This window comes from Schistocerca gregaria, chromosome 10, assembly GCF_023897955.1.
Source record: "Schistocerca gregaria isolate iqSchGreg1 chromosome 10, iqSchGreg1.2, whole genome shotgun sequence".
NCBI classification, from domain to species: Eukaryota; Metazoa; Arthropoda; class Insecta; order Orthoptera; family Acrididae; genus Schistocerca; species Schistocerca gregaria.
In genome coordinates, this window is record NC_064929.1 from 191,974,227 (window position 1) to 191,996,895 (window position 22,669).

The window sequence follows — 22,669 nt, forward strand, 5'->3', positions numbered from 1 at the left end:
TGAGCAAGTAACAATAGAAATCAGCAGAGTAAGAAATGTAACCTTGTCAAAAGCACTCTTATTAAGCAAAGGTTTACAAAGTCACTGTCTGCGACTGAAAAACTTAGGTTACAGTAATGAAGCGATTAAAACAGTAATTGCTAAACTTGAGGATGGAATCTATACCTGCTTCGTTTGCAGATACAGCTATTGGTTGTGAGGCATTGGATCCTCGCTTCAGGGAGCACTGATTTCCAAAACCTGGGCATTGGTTAAAAGAAACAAAAGATGCCTTAATTAACAAGTGCTGTTCAATACGACAGAAACCCACTCTGTATTTTACAGACAATCCACTACCAGCCAAACCAGTTGTGGTGAGCACATTCAGTTCCAGCAGTGACAACATTTGACAATAGTCTGACCAACCTGTAGGATGGTTGAACCAAAGTATACACAATCCAGGTGCTGCAAGTATAGTCGACGTTGATAAATATATGTATGAAGATGGCGCTGAAACACAATCACAAGATCCATTGCTGTGACGGAGGAAAACCATGTTGTTTCCTACGCTGTTTGAAATAATGAAACGACATCTTTGTATTATGGCCAACTCTATCCCATGTGAGCACCTGTTTTCAAAGCAGGGGTGAACAATAATAGACAGACGATCCCGTCTTTCAATCGAAAAAGTATCAAAAACGACATTTGTAAACTACAACTTAGAATAGATACAATAGGTCTACTCAAAAATGAAACAGTAAAATATCAGTTGATTTTGTTCTTCTCTGGACAATGTGCCCTGAATTTGTGTTTGGCTGTATTTTGTTTAGCCCACTAAATCTTATATGTAGCTACCTTCCAGCACATTTTTCTCAAATTTGTTGCCCACAGAAGACACTTACGTTTTTGCTCACCATTCAGTGACTTAAATTTTTTGAGTGTGTTTATTTATTTATGTGTTTGAGAAAAATTATCTGATTTATGTGTGTCGATGTTTGTATGTTTATTGTTGTAAATGTGCTATGTTTGGATATTTCACAATACAGGCATCTTAATTCTTGTGTATCATAAATAATTCTCAGGCAAATAATGATAGTTTGATACTTTTGTTTTTGGCGTCCTGCTACTGTGATAAAAACTGCATTCCAACAGCAACTTAACTTCATCTCTGATTTCCAGGGGAAGTCTATAATAAAATGATAATACATCTGCTTGCTGTGAGTACTTGAGGGAATCCATATACATGTACATCAAACAAACTTCTTTAGCAAGAATTGTAAGTGGTGTGGAGCCAGATCTGACATTATACTGGTATCACAAAGGCATTACACTGTATGAATTGTTTTAAATTTTAGTCTGGATTTTATACGTCAAGGATACATACCAATCTCTGCATTACTTTGAAATGTTTTAACATGTTTTCCAGTTCTATCAAGTGTACATATATGAACTCTACCCAGCCTACTTTTGAATGTTTGATGAAAAGCTGCCATCCTGGACCATTGTGTTACATGCTCCAGTCTGATACGGTATTTTTTGATCAGTGTGCACCAGTCACTTTGCAGTCCAGCTGTCTCGCGGAGTGGCTGTCCTGTTTGAAGCGCCATGTCACGGATTGCGCTGCCCCTCCCGCCGGAGGTTCGAGTCCTCCCTCGGGCACGGGTGTGTGTGTGTTATTCTTAGTATAAGTTAGTTTAAGTAGTGTATAAGTCTAGGGACCGATGACGTCAGCAGTTTGGTCCCTTAAGAATTCACGCACACCTGAAGATTTGCAGTCCTGCTCTGTGTGAAAAATTAACCGTGAATAAAATTTAACCGTGAGTCAGAAATGTGAATCATCCACAAGGAGTGCTATACTTCAAGGACCACAAGGGAATAGTTGGAAAAAGTTAAATAATAGTGATTCAGCTTTTGACTTGTGAAGTGATTTTCCGGAAGGTGTATTTCATTTCTTTAATGTGTTCATTGTGCTGTTATTGATTGGTGAACATAGTCTAGACAACATGTTTATTTTCTGACCAATGTCTAGAGTGATATCGAAAAAATTAAAGTAGCTGTGAATAAAATGCATATCACAGTTAGAGGACTTGGAAGGTTCTACAGTTGTATGTTTAAAATTAATAAATTACAAGCTTCATAAAAAATCTAGAAATTTTTAATCAATGGTATAAATAAAAATGTTATTCAAACTGGTTTATAGCGACTATTACTGTTGTAGTTCTTTTGGACTGGCCTCCAAATATTTCTACACAATGAAGAAAACTGCTATGTTCAAGTACTCTCTAAGTTTTCTTTTGAAGTCTGGTAATGCTTACACATATTTCACACTATTGACTTTTGAGGTATCTTTATCAGCAAGTTTGTGTCTTGAAATGTTGATATGATTATTTTTGTTTTTTTTGTGATAACTGTGCCCTTCTTTGCTTAACATAAGCACATTGCTTATTTTTAAAAACAAGATCCTTCTTTATAGGTACACGTAGGGAACCACTAGTATTCAGTATTCATTGAAATTATTCTTGCAAGGTAGTCTGGGTAACACCGAGCAATACATCTTACTGATTTCTTTTGATGTTCTATAGCCTGTTTCTATATGTATATTCGCTGCTCTGATCCGTATAGTCATGCAGTATAACAAATGCGACTGAATTAGGACCAATGGACTGATACCAATTTTTTTCATTTTTCTGTCATTTAATTCCAAGTTACAAGAATCAATTGCTTGTGGCAGCTGCCAATAGGAACAATTTGTAAAAGCACTTTTCTAGGTATAATTCATGCTGGCAAAATGGTGCAAACAGGTATGTGACCCTATTATTATGTTACCATCCAGTCACTAAATAAATGATGGGATAAAGTATTGCACACCATATGGGCATAACTTATTAATTCAGTGCCTCTATTTCGAGAATGTTATCTCAATAAATTATATCTCATGATACACATTTTCGAGAGCACATACAGATTATCACTCATTAAAATTAGGCAACGAGTTTGGCAAAATCTGTTATGTCAAACATACTAACGTCTGTCGTCAGCCAACTGGAATGTGACATGACACGAAAGCAGCGCATTTGGTGCAAGAAATACGAAACTGCCAAGGCACCTGACTGAAATTTTTATACTTTCTGCGATGATTGGCGCTCTCGCGCCTCATTTGTCTTTCTTTGGCAATATTTATACAGTAGACATTCAAGATGATATAACCTATAGGCCTATACGGCTACATAGGAGAAACTTTGTCACTATTTCGAAAAACTACGTAGTACTGTTTCATTTCTTCGAAACACATACATTTTCCAGATTGCCGTCTTTACTTTTAAAGGAAATTTTCCTCACGCCTCATTTGTATTTCATTACCATTATTTATACAGTAGACATTCTATATAGTATTATCTGTAGGCGTATACGACTACATAGGAGAGAAACTGACTTTATATCAGCGACCAGCTGACGCCAACTGAATGGGCACAGATTAATTTCGTGATCGATAATAACTTAACACAATCCCAGGGAATCTGAGACACTTACCTATTAAGGCCTTAAGTGATTTATTATGAAATCATATCTGCAGTTGTATTACGTAAGCTCGCTGATATTATTTTCTTGGCGTCGTAGCTCAAATGTACAGTTAGCGCCGCGCAGCGGTGTTAGCGCGAAATACTTGGCTCTTAACGCAACGGCACTAACACTTCCGCATATTGCGTGGTAAGGCAGTTCTAATGAGTGCCATGTAAACACCACAAATGCGGCATTTGACGGGGCAATGAATATTGTACGTTATGTTATGCACTCTTGTCAAATTGTAATCAGTATATGATGCAACAAATTACGTTGTTACCTTTAGCTTCATTTGCATTTCACTACTCGTTATTTTCCATTGGTAATTTCTTTATCGGTCATCGTCTCCTGATTTCAACGAGTCATTTATTATTTATTCAAATACACACATACATACATACATACACTCACAATTTTGCATGTTTTCTGTTAATTCTTAGTTGCTTCTATATAATTTCTAAGTTAGCGTCCGCTGATCACTCGAGTAGACTGTATGCACTGCAAGATTTTTTTCTTTTTAACCGAAATTTTATGTTGTTGACAAACTGTAAATCTAAACTTTTCACGCTACGTGAGGCTACAGAAGGATGGTCTTTTCCGAACGTTCTTCTGACTAGAATGTTATTCTGGTTGCTGGAGCCCAAGGTTTTGATTAATCATGCTTTTTGCGTTCCTGAGGTGTGATTTCCATAGAAACTTTCATTCCCTAACATATTCGACAGAGAAGTGAAATACCAGTTTTCATATTTTTAGTTTAATTTTTTTTAATAGCGAAATACTTTCCTAAATTTTACACCCCATATTTCACCCCTGCATTGATTGAGATTCCAAAAACAGTGACATACTTATTGTATTATTTGTAACCAAGAAGACAAATTCAAACTTTCATAGACATAACTTTAAAATGCGTCGGTAAGGAAATATTTTATAAAGCGTTTCATCCCATGTTTCATCCCATTATAGACTGAATTTGCAAAAACACTGAAACACATGTTTTTTAATTGAAACTGATAAGTTAAACACAAAATTTTCATAGATGTAGCTTCAAAAATACTGTAATAATGATTTCATTTTTTCTTACAAATCTTTCGCCCACTATTCCACTTCCATAGGAGTTAAATTTCCAAAAATGCTGAAATAGGTATTTCTTCATTTCCGACGAAGAAACCAAATACTAATTTTCGTAGATCTAGCTTCAAAATTGCCTTAATAGTGACGTATTTAAAAAAAGGCTTAAACGAGGCATACAGTTTGAGAACAACACCGTCTTCAAACTTCAAGTTTCTATTTTCAGCGGTTTGGGCTGGGCGACGAGGAGATTGCCTTTTAGTTTATTATACCATCTTACTGAAGATGTGGTCCATCTATGCAACCAAATTAAAGGCTGTTTGATTTTACGCCAAACACGTTTCGTTTGTTTTTATTTACGAAGTATCCTTAGTGAGCTGCAATACGTGTTTCCTGAATGCACGTGTTTCGTTTGTTTTCGTGCACCAGTTTCGTAACGTTAAATTACTGCTTCGTCCCCACCATGATCATTTGCTGGTTTTCTCATTGCCGAGTGTTGTGACCTCATCCCTTAAGTAACTGTATGTTGGACTGGACGTCTCCAACCACAATGATCTTCAGCTTTTCTTAATACTCGTGTACTGTGAAGACGTTGGCCGGTAACCTTCTTCGCTGAGTTTCGCATATTTTGTACTTATACAAGAAGAAATTTATTTCTTGATGAGTCTATGAACATTTGATAAACTGAATCTTGATATGGAAAGAAGCATTTATATTGTGAGCAGCACAGAACGTGATAAGGGATGTCTCTGTTTTCGAAACAGTTCGCAAAAATATATTCCAAGATGGAAGTGAGGTAGTAATAAAATGTGGATGAAAGACATTTTACTTCTAGTAACTGAAAATAGCCATGTTGTTGTTGTTGTGGTCTGCAGTCCTGAGACTGGTTTGATGCAGTTCTCCATGCTACTCTATCCTGTGCAAGCTCCCCTCCAATACTAAATTGGTGATCCCTCGATGTCTCAGAACATGTCCTACCAACCGATCCCTTCTTCTAGTCAAGTTGTGCCACAAGCTCCTCTTCTCCCCAGTTCTATTCAATACCTCCTCATTATTTAAGTGATCTACCCATCTAATCTTCAGCACTCTTCTGTGGCACCACATTTCGAAAGCTTCTAATCTCTTCTTGTCTGAACTATTTATCGCCCACGTTTCGCTTCCATAAAAATGCTTTCAGAAACGACTTCTAGACATTTAAATCTATACTCGATGTTAACAAATTTCTCTTCTTCAGAAACGCTGTGCTTGCATTTGCCAGTCTACATTTTATATCCTCTCTACTTCGACCATCATCAGTTATTTTGCTCCCCAAATAGCAAAACTCCTTTACTGCTTTAAGTGTCTCCCTTCCTAATCTAATTCCCTCAGCACCACCCGACTTAATTCGGCTACATTCCATTATCCTCGTTTTGCTTTTGTCGATGTTCATCTTATACCCTCCTTTCAAGACACTGTCCATTACATTCAACTGCTCTACCAGGTGCTTTGCTGTCTCTGACAGAATTACAATGTTATTGGCGAACCTCAACATTTTTATTTCTTCTCCATGGATTTTAATCCTTACTCCGAATTTTTCTTCTGTTACCTTTACTGCTTGGTCAATATACAGATTGACTAACATCGGGGATAGGCTACAACCCTGTCTCACTCCTTTCCCAACCACTGCTTCCCTTTCGTGTCCATTGACTCTTATAACTGCCATATACTTTCTGTACAAATTGTAAATAGCCTTTCGCTCCCTGTATTTTACCCCTACCACCTTCAGAATTTGAAAGAGAGTATTCCAATCAACATTGTCAAAAGATTTCTCTAAGTCTACAAATGCTAGAAACGTAGGTTGGCCTTTCCTTAATCTTTCTTCTAAGATAAGTCGTAGGGTCAGTATTGCCTCACGTGTTCGAATGTTTCTATGGAATCCAAACTGATCTTCCCCGAGGTCGGTTTCTATCATTTTTTCTATTCGTCTGTAAAGAATTCACGTAATTACTTTGCAGCTGTGACTTATTAAACTGACAGTTCGGCAATTTTCACATCTGTCAACACCTGCTTTCTTTGGGATTGGAATTATTATAATCTTCTTGAAGTCTGAAGGTATTTCGCCTGTCTCGTACATCTTTCTCACCAGATGGTAGAGTTTTGTCAGGACTGGCTCTCCAAAGGCTGTCAGTAGTTCTGATGGAATGTTATCTACTCCGGGGGCCTTGTTTCGACTCAGGTCTTTCAGTGAAAATAGCCAGAAAGTACATTAAAGCTGAAATCATTTAATTTCAGTTGGACTGCTAGTACAGCTGTGCTGGAGATCCATTATTGAGTGTTCTATTACACATAATTGCTGGTTGTGTAAGCAACACGGAACTCAGCAGTAGTAATACGATTGAATGCAAAATTTCTAATACGACAACGAAACTATTTTTTCTAAAAAAGACGAAGTGCAAAGTAATAAATAAATAATATGTATAAAGAAATTAATTATGGCCACTGAAATCTTTTAAAAATATTATCAGTCGCAAACAAGTACGTATTATCCGCTGCAATACCAAACAGGGAGGTTGGGAGTACTTTATGCCCTTGGAAAATATTGTGATCTATTCATGTACTTTGTATGTTAAAATTTTGATACAGATGTTAATTGTTTCTAATGATTTATTATGACAGGTTCTGTATTTTTTTAAATCTTTCAATGAAACTATAACCAAAAATCCAAGTCGTGGTACTGATTGTTTTTCCAGAAAAATCACATTCTTTTTCGAATTCATGACCCATCCTTATACTGAGGTGACGAATATAATGGAATACCTCCTAATATCGTGTCGGATCTCATTTTGCCTGATATAATGCAGCAGTACGATGTGGTATGGAGTCAATAAGTCGTTGAAAGGGCCCTGGAGAAATACTGAGCCATGCTGCATCTACAGCCCTTCATACTTGCGAAACTTGCCAGTGCAGGAGACTGTGCACTAACTGACCTCTCTAGCATGCCCCATAAATGTTCGGTCCATTTAGGGGACATTGTATGTCCTATGCCGCCAATGTAAATTATCGAATTTTGTGACCCATTATCTTGGAAACTTTTTAAGACACAAACGTACAATTTTCCATAATTATTGAATGCACCTTTCTAGATATACTGAACTAGAATTAATACTAAAATTGTATTGTGGGGCATGTTACCTTTTTTTTCTTTCAAACGCCCAATTATTTGACAGAATTTTGTAAATAAATGAACATAAAAACAAAACAATTCAGGATATTTGAATCTCACACTTGGCATGCTACGAAAATGTCATGTCTCTACTATGAGTGCTTTCTTAGAAAACAGCTAATTTATTGCAAAAAATGTGGTTTACAGATACTGAAGTTTAAAAATTTTTGTTACAAATTCTTATACATACTCACTTTTCTGCCTCCTTTATGCACTAGAATTGCCTTGGCTCATAGTCTGTACCTTCTTCAGTGTCACAACAGCCCAAGGCTTGCCTCTTCGTTTTCTTTCTTGCTTCTTTTGTTATTTGCTAAGCAGCTAACTCTGCTTCACATACACGAAGCTCATCCAGTTGCCACAGTCCTTTAGCTGTGTTCTGTCCAAATCTTACCCCAAACTTCTCCAGAACCTTAAGCCTTTCATGGTTCCCAGCATTAAAAGTTATTACAGCATCAGACACTGCTAATGTTAGAGTCATGAGGCCAACAAATACATTTTTAGGCACACGGCACCACACAACATTACTGAAGGACTCATTCACATTCTGGGTCTCCCATGTAAACACTTTTCCAAAACTCTGTAAATAGGTTTGATTGCCTCCATTACTGTGAAAGAAAGATAATTTTTATGTGTAAATTCATGCAACTGCCAGAAAATTCAGCTTGCCTATATTTACACCAAGTGTTTGATCGAGGTGGACACATAGCATGAAATGGCTTTTCATCGGTTTATATTCTATTTAAGAAAGTGCTCCACACAGCTGTTTTCATCTTCTCTGAATTTTCACAGCATCTCAAATGGCCTTTCCACAATATTCCTGTATTTCATCAATTACTTTGTCCGTTAGCCTTCCAGCACATTTTATTGTCTTGCCATCAGACAGTGTTGTGTTACCCAAGTTGGTTTTTAGGTTACGCAGACGTGTTCCCATCCTTTCCTTGACATGTCTTACACAAACCAAAGAAGTTCACAGCCTTCTGGACGGTGTGGTTCCCAAGATATGACTGCTCAACTGTGGCAGTATATGCGTAGCCGTAAAATTTGACAGTCACACGTCAACACTAAAAATATTATTTGAAGGTCTCACAATTGTCTGGTTTTAATGTATTATATACCAAAATTTTCAGCAAAGTCCAAGGTACATTATGGAGTAGAAAACAGAAAACGTAAATTTCAACGATTTTGACGTACACGCCCCTCAATGTTAGGCGATCTGGGTGGCCAAATCACTAGGATTGTCCACAATGTTCTTCAAACCAGTTGGGAACATTTGTGGACGGTGACATGGTGCATTGTCATCCATAACAGGAAGTCCACAAATGTCTGCAGATGGTCTCCAAATAGCTGAACATAACTGCTTCCAGTCAGTGATCGGTTCAGATGGACCAGAGGATTCAGTACATTCCATGTAAACGCAGCCCAAACCATTACGGAGCAAAGCACCAGCTTGAGCAGTGCTTGTTGACAACTTGGGTCCACGACTTCCTGGGGTCTACGCCATATTCGGAACCTACCATTCGCTCATACCAAATGCAATCAGGACCCATCTGACTAGGCCACTACCTTCCAGGCGTCTACAATGCTATCGTTGCTTGTCTGTTAGCACTGGCATGTCTACGCAAACGCCGCTGCTCACGGTCGTTAAGTGAAGGTCGTCAGCCACTGCTTCGACCGTGTGGGAGGTAATGCCTGAAGTTTGGTGTTCTCGGCATACTGTTGACACTGTGGATCTCGGAATACTGCATTTCGTAACAATTTCCGAAATGAAAAGTGCCATGCTTCTAGCTCCAACTACTACTCAACATTCAGAATCCTTTAACTGCTGTCGTGCGGCCGTAATCGCGCTGGGAACCTTTTCACATGAATCACCTGAGTACAAAAGACTACATCAATACACTACCGTTTTATTTGTATACTATATGTACGCTATGATGTAGCCATCGAAATATGTGGATACTGTTGTCCCATGACTTTTGTCGCCTTAATGTACATCTTTAAAGCGCATGTAGTGAATTAAAGTCAATGACAATTAATGAAGTTTACATTTTTAAGTGTATTGTGGCAATGCGGCCCGCACATCTCTGTGTACAAATTACGGAAAATGCGTTGGTATGGCTAGAATTGCGCTAAATGAGATATTTAGCTTCTGGACCCTATTTACAGATCAGTTGCCTGATATTTTAAACATTTTGCGACTGTGGTCTCAGCAACCGTGTATGCAATTATATAAAATGTAACAGTCAACCAACCGGTTACACACAATTAAAAAAAAAAAACACATTAGCCCGGTTTCGATAGTTCTAAGACTGTCTTCATCATAATGGTAAAAGTTACCTTGAAAAATATATAAGGTATAAATAATATTCATAAAATAGATGATATGTGAAAATTCTCAACTAAAACCAGAAAGATATACTTGCATGAAATCCCTTAACAACATTATAATTTTAGCACCAGGCCTCTCGTCAAATGACATATTTGTGTTCCATGAGTTATTTTTTATTATCATTTTTATTCTTGACTCATGGAACACAAACACGTCATCTGACGAGAGCACTGTCGCTGAAATTTTGAAATTGTTACGTGATTTCATGTAATTTCAGTTTTCTGGTTTTAGTTGAGAATTTTCACGCATTTATCTATTTTATGTATATTATTTATACATTATACATTTTTCTAGTTAACTTTTAACATTCTGATGGAGATAGTCTTAGAATTATCGAAACCTGGCTAGCCAGTTTTTGTTTTAATGTTTACATCCGGGTGGCTGACTATTACATTTTATATGATCAGCTGCCTATTAAGAAAATATGTTATTAACAAAAGTGAACAAAACCAAATGTATCTTCTTTTCTTTTGTGGTGGTCTCTCGCAGGAGAGCTTCTGTAAAGTTTAGAAGGTAGGGGACGAGGTACAGGCAGAACTGAAGCTGTGAGGACGGGGCGTGAGTCTTGCTTGGGTAGCTCATATGGTAGAGCACATGGCCGCGAAAGCTAAAGATCCCGAGTTCGAGTCTCGGTCTGGCACACAGTTTTAATCTGCCAGGAAGTTTCAACATCGCTCGGGTACAACTCAGCTTGCCCTTTTCTCACATGATATACTGAGAACTGCAGATGAAGCGCAACAGGTAAATTCAAAATTTCTAGATTTTCGGAAAGCATTTGACAAGCTGCTCCATTGCAAACTGTCAACAAAGGCACGAGTATATGGAATACGTTCACAGACGTGCGAGTGGCTCAAGACTTCTCAAATAACAGAACCCAGTATGTTGTCCTCCATGGCGAGTGTTCATCGGAGACAAGGGGTGCCCCAGGGACATAAATGATCTGGCGGTCAGGGTGGGCAGCAGTCTGCATTTGTTTGTTGATGATGCCGTGCTAATGATAAGGTGTCGAAGTTAACTGACTTTAGGAAAACAGAAGCCAACGTAGATAAAGCTTCCAGTTGGTGTGACGAATGACCCTAGCTAGTCGTAAATGTGGAAAAATGTAAGTTAACGCGGATGAGTAGGAAGATCAGATCTGTCATGTTCGGATACAGGATTGCTACTGTCCTGCTTGACACAGCCAAGTCGTTTAAATATCTATGCGCAACGTTGCAAAGCGATATCAGATGGAACGAGCATGTGAGAACTTTGATAGGGGACGGCGAACCGTCGACATCGGCTAGACCGCATATAGGACGCTGGGGCAACCTATTCTTGAGTACTGCTCCAGTGTTTGGGACCCGTACCACGGTATATTGAAGGAAGACATCGACGCAATTTGGAGGCGGGGTGCTAGATTTATTGCTGGTAGGTTCTAACAAAACGTGTTACGGAAATGCTTCGCGAACTCAAATGGGTAACCCTGTAGGGAAGGTGACGTTCTTTTCGAGAAACGCTATTGAGAAAGTTTGGAGCACTGCATTTGTAGCTGACTGACGAACGATTCTACTGCCGTTAATATACGTTGCGGGTAAGGGCCACGAAGATAATATACAATAAATCGGGTCTCTTACGGTGGCATACAGACAGTCGTTTTTCTCTCGCTCCATTAGCGAGTGGAGCAGAAGAGGAGATTACAAGTTGTGGTACATGGTACCCTCCGCCATGCACCGTTCGCTGGCTTCCAGAGTATCTATGAAAATGTAGATGTAGATGTAAAGTGAACATGCCGCGATTGCTGGCCCCTCTCAATTCCCCCTCTCATTGCAGCTCACTCTATGCAGTAATCTCATGCTGCGTCATTGTCATGTTGCTGTCCAGCGCCACCGGTTGGCCGTTTTTTGCACTCGTTCTTTTGGTTTCATTAAAACCCCACGTCATTTCAGAAATGATTGTCAAGTTTTGTCTCTCTACCTCCGTTATTGCGTGAATTAATGCATTTTAAAATGTTATCGAACCTTTGGGTCACCCTGTGCTTTGATACACATAAACAACAAATAAATACGCATAATATAAGGTTAACATAAAATCGATTACTTTACACTTTTTCCAGATACTTTGCTAATCGCTCGTAGTTCATCGAAAGCGTCCGGCCTGCGACTTGGATCTTAAAAGAGTAGAAATTTTATATGCTTGTAATTACTATTTAGCAATTTTAGAAGTTTTTCCTGTACTTGTACAGTGAAACCTTGCATCTTTCCAAATTTCATGACTCTAGTTTAACATTTCAATGAATGTATTTGCGAATATCAAAATATGCGACATAAATGGCCGTATCTGTTGACTGGATTGACTTGGAAGTATAAATTTCTTACACAACCTAGGAACCGTAGACCTTAGTATGCGGCATAATTTTTTTTTTAAAAAAAAGGTCCAAATGTGTGTGAAACCTTATGGGACTCAACTGCTGATGTCATTAGTCCCTAAGCTTACACGCTACTTAACCTAAATTATCCTAAGGAAAAAAAACACACATATCCATGCTGTAACACCCCGGTTCAGTTTGCAGTGATAAAAGCTATAGAAAGAATAATTTGAAATTAAGAATAGAATTTTTAGAGGGGAAAATAGTGTAGAATCAGAGTTCGGTAATTGCAGATCAAAATTATAGTATATCAGCAAGTAGTTTAACGTCTAAGTACAGCAAATCCACGGAAGCTCCGTCATGGAGAAGGCAGTGACGTTAAACTCTTGTGAAGATAAACCTATACAAAGGCCTGATCGTCATTATTGCCACCTTTTTTTCCCTTGATTGTTTCGTTAAAGGGCGAGGAAAGTGTCAGTCAGCAGGACAATAATTAGATTGGACTTTAGCGTGTTAAGATTCACGATAAACTGTTAGAATGTTACGGAGATTAAAAGTGATGCAGTGTACGATCTCTGACTGTTGGTAGCAACGGAGTGTTAAGGGGATTTTAGGACTTTAGTGCTAAATTGGAACTTTACGGACATAGAGACGCCAGAAACTCAAATTATATGTTGATGCGAGTGAATTCAGAGGTACCGGTATTAAGATATTAACGTGTGGACTTTTGAAAGTGTCTTGTGCCGTTAGTTGCGAATCTGGACTTAGAGCGCGTGCATATCGGCATTTACGGACTATTTAGATTCCTACAGGCTAGAGACCTTATAAATAGACCATCACCCATCACCATCTTAATCCTTGAATACAAGGTGAAAGTGAAATAGAAGTGTGTTGTACTTATTTCATTTACCTAGTACTAATCAGTGAAGGTTTTTCGGAACCGAAGCTAGTCAGCAGTAAGTCAACACCATCTAGAGGAAAGCGTAGGCATTAACTAACACGCTAATTGAAGTGAACGTTTACGTGTTTTATGGACTGCTTAATATGAACTTTTGTGACTCTTTGACACCCACACTCCCTCCGAAAAGTGGCGCAGGCTGTCTTAATCATGACAGGGGAGAGTTTTAGCCGGACAAATTACTAAATAAAAGCGATATTTACAAGACTCTAAGTAATAGCAAAACACAAGGCCCACACCTCATCGGAGAGTCGTCGCTGTCACGTCGGGAAGTAAAGCCGGAAACCCTACCGACGATACGTATCTACGAGCAGACGTCGACGTGGAGTACCTAAAAAGGGAACCACGAGAGAGTTGGGTATGCTTCAATGCCCGAGGGAGGACTCGAGCCTCAGCCGGGAGCAGCCGCACAGTCGAAGACTGCAGCGCCTGAGACCGCTCGGCTAATCCCGCGCGGCCATAAATTTCAACCTGATTGCCTGAGAAAAAGGATTCTTAACAGTTGGGTAGACAGACACCTGGCAGGCAGGTAGACATACAGAAAACGAAATGATCCTATAAATTTTTCGTTTAAGGCATGGAATCCTGAAAAACAAGCTGTGCAACAATTAGGTGTCTAGAAAGTGCAGACTCTTGTTGAAGTGCTTGGCTTCTAAGGACGCCAAGTAATGCTGAAGCAAGGAAGGTGCTTTTAGTTTGGCTCACTGGGTATTTCTCCGGTGGGAGGCCGCTGTTGGTGGCGAACATCTTCCGCAGCACGGCGAGCGCCTCGTCGGGCCTGCCGACGGCGAGCAGGAACTTGGGGCTTTCCGGCAGCAGCAGCCACAGCCCCAGGAAGGTGACGGCGCTGGGAACAGCGCCCAGGATCAGGAAAACCCTCCAGGACCGCATCGTGATCCACGGCAGCGGGGCTGCCCAGAGCTGAGGAATCACCGCCCAGGCCAGTCCTGAAACGCCGAGTACTGGATCAGGAACAGGTTCTGAGATATGCAAACACAATCACCAAGCCAATCCTTCAACACTCAGCTCTGGACCAGGAAGCGCCAGGAACCCAAAGTGATCGTATCAGGTACAGGTGCCAGAAGCTGGAGATACGGAGACCAAGCCAATCATGAAACACTCAGCCTTGGATCAGGAAGAGACCAGAGGAGTGATTCACAGCAATTGAGCTGTCAATGTTCTGCAGAATCACCATCCAAGGCAGTCCAGAAAAGCCAAGTCCTTGATTAGTAAGTGGTGACATGAGACACAGATACACTCATGAAGCCAGTCCTGAAACACTGAATTCTGGATCAGAAACAGCCCCCAGGTGTGAGAGTGATACGTGGATGTTCGGCCGCCCATGTTGTGCAGAATAACCCTCTAAGCCAGTCCTGAAACGTCAAACCCTGGACTGGGAAAAGGTGCCAGGAGATGTGTGATTACCAATCAAAGCAATCTCCATATATCGAGATCTCTATCAGGAAGAAGCCTCATTAGCAGACAGTAATTCACAGAAGTTGGTCTGCTGTTGTGCAGAATCACTGTACAAGCCAGTTCTGAAACGTCAAATTGTGGGTCAGTAAGAGGTGCCAAGAGCTGCAGATACACTGAGCAAGACAGTCCTGAAACACTGAGATCTGGATCTGGAAGAGGCCCAGAAGCAGAGAGTGACTCACAGTAGTTAATTATCCTATGTTCTGCAAAGTCAACACCCAAGCCAGTCTTCAAACGCCAAGTACTCTATCATAAACTGGGGATGGGAGATGCAGATTCACTGACTAGACCCATCCTGAAGAATGAGCTTTGGGTCAGGAAGAGGTCTCAGAAGCAGATAGGTTATTCATGGAAGTGATACTGTCCTTGGTTGCAAAGTCACTGTACAAGAAGAGGTACCAGCACTTGTGTGATCAGTGATCAAACCATTACTGAAACACTAAATTGTGGATCAAGAAGAGACATCATGTATGCATGGCGATTCACAGCAGTGGCACTGAACACATAAATGGAATTCTGCTAAACCAATCTGACACATGATAATGAAGAGCCAATAGGAAATGCAGGTTCACTGGCCAAATAATACTGGAACATCAAGTACTGTATCAGGAAGGGCTGCCAATAGCTGTGGAGTAACTAACCAAGCCATCACTTGAAGTCAGATTCTGAGGTGAATTTTAAAATTTTCCCAGAAAAATGGATATTTGAAGAAATTCACGTCAGGACTTGGTGTTCAAATATTGACCTGCAGCCGCTGGCAGCCCTTCCTAACCCAGCACTTGATGTCCAAGTATCACTTGGTCAGTGAACCCGCATCTCCTACTGCCTCTTCATTATCCACGCTAGTTACACTATGTGATCAAAAGTATCCGGACACCTGGCTGAAAATGACTTACAAGATTGTGGCGCCCTCTGTCGGTAATGCTGGAATTCAATGTGGTGTTGGTCCACCCTTAGCCTTGATGACAGCTTCCATTCTCGCAGACATATGTTCAATCACGTGCTGAAGGTTTCTTGGGGAACGGCAGCCCTTTCTTCATGCAGTGCTGCACTGAGGACAGTTATCGATGTCGGTCGATGAGGCCTAGCATGAAGTCGTCGTTCCAAAACATCCCAAAGATTTTCTATAGGATTCAGGTCAAGACCAAGTGCATGCCAGTCCATAACAGGGATATTATTGTCATGTAATCGCTCCGCCACAGGCCGTGCAATATGAATATGTGTTTGACCGTGTTAAAGATGCAATCGCCATCCCCGAATTGCTCTTCAACAGTGAGAAGCAAGAAGGTGCTTCAAACATCAATGTAAGCCTGTGCTGTGATAGTGCCACGCAAAACAAGGGGTCCAGGCCCCCTCCATGAAAAACACGACCAGACCATAATATCACCGCCTCCGAATTTTACTGTTGGTTCAAATGTCTCTGAGCACTATGGGACTCAACATCTGAGGTCATCAGTCCCCTAGAACTTAGAAATACTTAAACCTAACTAACCTAAGGACATCACACACATCCATGGCCGGGGCAGGATTCGAACCTGAGCGGTAGCGCGGTTCCAGACTGAAGCTTTACTGTTGGCACTACACACGCTTGCAGATCATGTTCACTGGGATTCGTCATACCCACACCCTGTCTTCGGTTCGCCACATCGTGTACCGTGATTCTTCACACAACGTTTTACCACTGTTCAGTCATCAAATGTTTACACTCCTTCCACCAAGCGAGGTGCCGTTTGGCACTTACTGGCGTGATGTGTGCCTTATTAGCAACTGCTCGACCATGAAATCAAAGTTCTCTCTCCTCCCGCATAACTGTCATAGTACTTGCAGTGGATCCTGATACAGTTTGGAATTCTTGTATGATGGTCTGGATAGATGTCTGCATATTACACGTCACGGCCCTCTTCAACTGTTGGCAGTCTGTCAGTCAACAGACGAGGACGGCCTGTACACTTTTGTGCTGTATGTGTCCCTTCACGTTTCCATTTCACTATCACATCGGAAACAATGGACCTAGGGACGTTTAGGAGTGTGGAAACCTCGGGTGCAGACGTATGGCACAAGTGACACCCAATCACCTGACCACGTTCGAAATCCGTGAGTTCCGCTGAGCGCCCCATTCTGCTCTCTCACGATGTCTAATGACTACTGAGGTCGCTGGTATGGAGTATCTGGCAGTAGGTCGCAGAGCAATCCACCTAATATGAAAAAGGTAAGTTTTTGGGGGTGTCCGGATACTTTTGATGTGATTGACTTGGCGCCGATTCAACTTTATGAAGGCAGCCACACTACTGTAGATCAACATGCACTTATGGCATCTCTCCCATCATCAGATATATTGAGGAATGCAAGATGTCTCTGTCAGTCTTTGAGACCTTACTTGAAGATGATTGGCAGGTGCCCACTAAAAACATCGTGGTGTGTAGCTGACTATGTCCAGCTGTAAGTCGGAAATTTTTTTTGAAAACCGGATTCCCGTATTGCAAGACAAATCATCAACATGAAGTGCCCCATGGCTGTGAGGTTACACACCGCTATGGAATCACCGCCAAATCTAGTTCTAAGACATTAATTCATGGATCTTGAGTCCAAACTGTGCACAGTTGCCCACGAATGCAGAATAATCTGCCAAACCAATCCTACAATGCTACGTCCTGAATCAGGAAGCGACGTCATGAGTATACAGGGATTCACAGCAGCTAGGTTGCTCATGCCTGCTGAATAGCCTCACAATCCAAGACTGGAACACATAGTCTGTAAGTTGAAACTTCCCGCCAGCTTAAAACTGTGCGCTGGGCCAGGACTTTGACCCAAATTTCCACCTCTCACAGGGAAATGCTATAGTGATGGAGGTATCCAGCCATTGACAGATGTAGAAGTAACTTTGTGTGCGTGCCAGGGAAGTGCGGTGCAAGCATTACTGTTCATGTTCTATATTAATGAACTGGTAGATATTATTAATAGTAAATTCAGACTTTTCGTAGATAGCGTCATTATTTACAGTGAGGTAATGTCTGAGAAAAGCTGCACAAGAAAACAATCGGATCGAAATAAGATTTCAAAGTGATGCAAAGAATGGCAACTTGCTTTAAATGTTCAGTAATGTAAAATTGTGCACTTCAAAAGTAAAAAAAAGATTTAGTACACTATCACTATAGTTTCAATGATTCGAACTGGAATTGGTCAACATGCACAATTATAATGGTGTAACATCTGGCAGGGATATGAAATGAAACGATAGCATAGGTGTAGTAGTGGGTAAAGCAGGTTGTAGACTTGGGTTTAGTGGTAGAATGTTAGGGAAATATAATTAGTCTACAAAGGAGACTGCTTACGAACAACTCGACCGACCTATTGTAGAATATTGCTCAATAGTGTAGGACAAATACGAGATAGGACTAACAGAGGATAATGAACAGTTTCAGAGAAGGGCAGAATGAATGGCGACAGGTTTATTTGGCACACAGAGGTGTCACAGACATAGCGAAAGAACTGAAGTGGCAGACACTTTAAGATAGTTCATATCTATCCTGAGAAAGCTTAATTACAGAGTTTCAGAACCAATTTTAAATTATGAATCTAGGAGTATGCTACAACCCCATATGTAAATCCCTCATAGGGATTGTGAGAAAAAGATTAGATTATATTGCAGCATGCACAGATGCATTTAAACATTCTTCTCGCACTCTATACATGAAAGCGACGGGAATACCTGGTACAATGGAAAGTTCCCTCTGTATTGTGTTTCGCAGCGGTTTGAACAGTATGCATGTAGACGCAGGCCCACGGAAGCCCTTCACAGCTTTGTGTCCTCCAAGACATCCTTTCTATTTTTGGAACTTCACATGAGTTTTCGTGCGTACCCTTCGAGACTAGCGCTCCTGGAAGAAAGGTTGTCGTGCAGAAATAGCTTAGCCACAGGCTTAAGGATTATTTCCAGAATGAAGTCATTTTTGATGTCCACCATTATCAAGAGGCGTAAGAAGTGCACAGTGATCCACAGCAACAGTACTGCCGATAGCTGAGAATTCACAGCCCAGGCCAATCCTGAAACAATAGGTTATGAAACTCCCTGACAGATTAAAACTGTGTGCCGGATCGAGACACGAACTCGGGACCTTTGCCTTTCGCGGGCAAGTGCTCTACCAACTGAGCTACCCAAGCACGACTCACGACCTGTCCTCACAGCTCCAAATCTGCCAGTACCTCGCCTCCTGCCTTCCAAAGGCAAAGATCCCGAGTTCGAGTCTCAGTCTGGCATACAGTTTTAATCTGTCAGGAAGTTTCATACCAGCAGACACTCCGCTGCATAGTGAAAATCTCATTCTGGAAACAGGTTATGTATCAGGAAGAGGCTCTAGGAGCACATGATGATCCGTAGTAGGGGGACTGTCCACAGCTACAGAATGACAAGCAGGCCAATAATGGAACACCAAGTGCTGAAACACAGGCATCATGAGCGCACAATATCCATGACAACAAGGCTGCCCACGGCTTCAGAGTCATCCCCATAGCAACACGGGGTCCTGCATCAGAAACTGACCACAGCAGTGCTCGTTAATCCTTGGCAGAGGGATACTCGTGGATGTGGAAATATATCCAAGCCATTTCTGCAACACCAATCATTGCATCAGGAAGAGGCATCAGGGTTTTACAGTGATCCACAGGCTATGCCTGGACAGCCGAGACCTGGATAAAAACCGCACATCAGGGAGTGTTCGGCTCAGGGCAGTGACTGGTGAGGATTTTCAGAACACCAACGTCAGCTGTGCAGAGAGTTCAGATTCCTCATTAAAGGCAGCCATACCTTAGGAGAAACAGCTTTTGAGGGTCAACTTGTGCCCATCATGCAGACACTGCAATATCCACGTGCGGTACTGACATCGAGAAATAGCGTGAAAGTAACTCAGGCGCTGTAGTACAGACCCTTTACAAGGTTCCAGTTCGAGTTTCTGTACAGATCCTGGTAGATGTTACTGACACCACTCTAAATGGGGCAATGACTTTCTCGGACTTTCTGTGATCTTTGACATTTCTGATTGGAAAATGTGAAACCAGTAGTACAGCTGAGGCGATACTTCAAGGACAGCCAATCTGACTAGAGGCCGCTTGTGAGGAACGGTGTCAAAAGCTTGGAATTCTAGAAATTAGGAATCGACTTGAGATCCCCTGTCACTCATTGAGAGTGAAGAGTCGGTTGTGTTTCACAATGACGGTATTTTCTAAATCTGGACTGCCCAAGTGTCAAAAGATGGTTTTCTTAGAGGGGTTCCATATTGGGTGAACACAGTATACGTTTCAAAATTCTACTTAAAATCCATGCCTGTGATATACAGGGTGCCCGAAAAGTCTTTCCCTGATTACATAAATTGATAACTCAGGCTAGAAGTTAGAAACAAATATGAAACTGGTGTCTAATTGTTTACCAACCATCAAAGTTTTTTTCACACATCAGTAAATTTCCACATGAGCACCCTTGGTAGCACGTACCACATCTAGGCTATATTCAATTTCCGTCCACACATTAGCCAACATCACTGGAGCGATCGATTCAACGACTGTGGTTATCCGTTGCCGCAGGGTTTCAAGACCTGATACACGTGTTCGGTAGACCTCGTCCTTGACATAACCCCATAAAAAGAAGTCTAATGGGGTTACGTCAGGAGAGCGTGGAGGCCAAACCGTTGGCCCATCACGACCAATCCATCGCCCAGGAAAGGTTATATCGAGATAGGCACGGACGTCCAAACCCCGATGAGGCGGTTTCTTTGCTGAAACATCGAGATGATACTGAAGCAACTGAGGAACAGCATACAGTTGCAGACGTGATGGTAGCCTCAGCGAAGAAGAATGGTCCGATAATTCGATCGTGCAATAGCGTGCACCAAACATTCACCTTTGGACTGCCTCTTGTGCACTCCATGACCTCACCAGGTGGTTGTGAACCCCAAATGCGCTCATTATGGCGATACATTACTCCACTGACAAAAAAGGTCGTTTCGTCGGAAAAGGCAATTCGTCTGACATAACCATCATCGTCCTCAATACGTGATAGCATTTCGACCGCAAAGTCATATCGCCGTGTACTGTCACTGGGCAACAATAGAAGTGGAGGTTTACTGATGTGTGAAAAAACTTTGATAGTTTGTAAACAATTAGACACCAGAATGAGGTTTTCACTCTGCAGCGGAGTGTGCGCTGATATGAAACTTCTTGGCTGATTAAAACTGTGTGCCCGACCGAGACTCGAACTCGGGACCTTTGCCTTTCGCGGGTAAGTGCTCTACCATCTGAGCTACCGAAGCACAACTCACGCCCGGTACTCACAGCTTTACTTCTGCCAGTACCTCGTCTCCTACCTTTCCCGCGAAAGGTAAAGGTCCCGAGTTCGAGTCTCGGTCGGGCACACAGTTTTAATCTGCCAGGAAGTTTCAATTAGACACCAGTTTCATATTTGTATCTTACTTCTAGCCTGAGTTATCAATTTATGTAATCAGGGAAAGACTTTTCAGACACCCTGTAGGATCATAATCTGGCGGGTTACTTCTATTTTCTTTCTTCTTCATTGGAGTGATATGTGCAACTTTTCAGTTTGTAGGAGACCATATTTTGTCAATGGAGCGATGTATGTTGTAGCTAAATATGGAGCTGTTGCATCAACTTATTCCGAAAGAAACTTCTATGATAGACAAATGGGACCAGAAGACTTGCTTCACTACACAGCTGTTTCTCGAACAGACTGCTTAAGTATTGTATGAGGTGCTTTCAGTAAGTTATGCCACACATTTCTTTCTCTGGGAGCAGTTGGCATTATTCAGGATTCCAATAAACCATTTTACTCCCCACTCTTTTGAGAACAAACCCTGTTTTTCACATAATCTCCGTTCAGTGAGACGATTTTATGCCACGTTACTGTGCGGACCTGTATACCTGCATGGTGTCACTCCACTGGTCGATATTGGAGCCATAACATCCCCATCGACCATGTATTGAAGAGTGCATATTTCATTGGACTGAGAAATGGAAGTCGCGAATCCATGCGTAAAGTTTTGAGTTCCCCAACTTGCCAAAACTACCAGCAGAGACGTCCCGTTGAGCAGCGAGAAGTCTGATTGTGATCCGTGTATTACCTCGAGTGAGAGTGTCCGCACGTTCCAGCACTGCAGCGGTCAAAGCTATGTGCGGCTGGCTGGCACGCGGCAGATCGGACAGCTTTGTGCGACGTTGTAGTGGCGATGACAGACGCCTTGGCTAACGACTCACCGTGCTTTTGTTCACTGCCATGTCGCCGTCGACATTCTGCAAGCGCCTATGAATATCTGCGATGCCATGGTTTTCCGCCTAAAGAAACTCACTTATACCTCTCTGCCTGGAACGCACCTCCGCTACGGACGCCATTTTGAAGGCTATGAATAGCTCCACCACCTATCGGAACTTCACTGGCCGTACCTACACTCGCGCTATACAGACCAGCTAACTTCAACATTCGGCTATACGCAACACATCTTCAAAGTTACCTAGGCTCCTCGCAACTTGGGCCCACTATGTTTAGCTACTCTGAGACCAACAGTTATGATTTTTTAAAAAATTGCCCTTTTCTCGTAACTGGCCCGTGTGCATAACGAACATTGTTCAGATGAATGAATCAATTAATATTGTTGCCCTCCACCGGTGTTGTGTGAAAATGTAGTGCTTCTG

The 22,669-nt window shown here is 41.5% G+C and overlaps 1 protein-coding gene across 1 annotated transcript in view; it reads right to left on the reverse strand.

Annotated features, from left to right (window-relative positions):
• Window positions 1-22,669, reverse strand: part of LOC126293657 (synaptic vesicle glycoprotein 2A-like) — a 161,905-nt gene that overhangs the window by 67,609 nt on the left and 71,627 nt on the right. Inside the window, exon 6 of the mRNA XM_049986942.1 lies at window positions 14,204-14,445. Within this exon, the coding sequence (XP_049842899.1) occupies window positions 14,204-14,445 (242 nt within the window). The remainder of the gene's footprint in view (window positions 1-14,203; window positions 14,446-22,669) is intronic.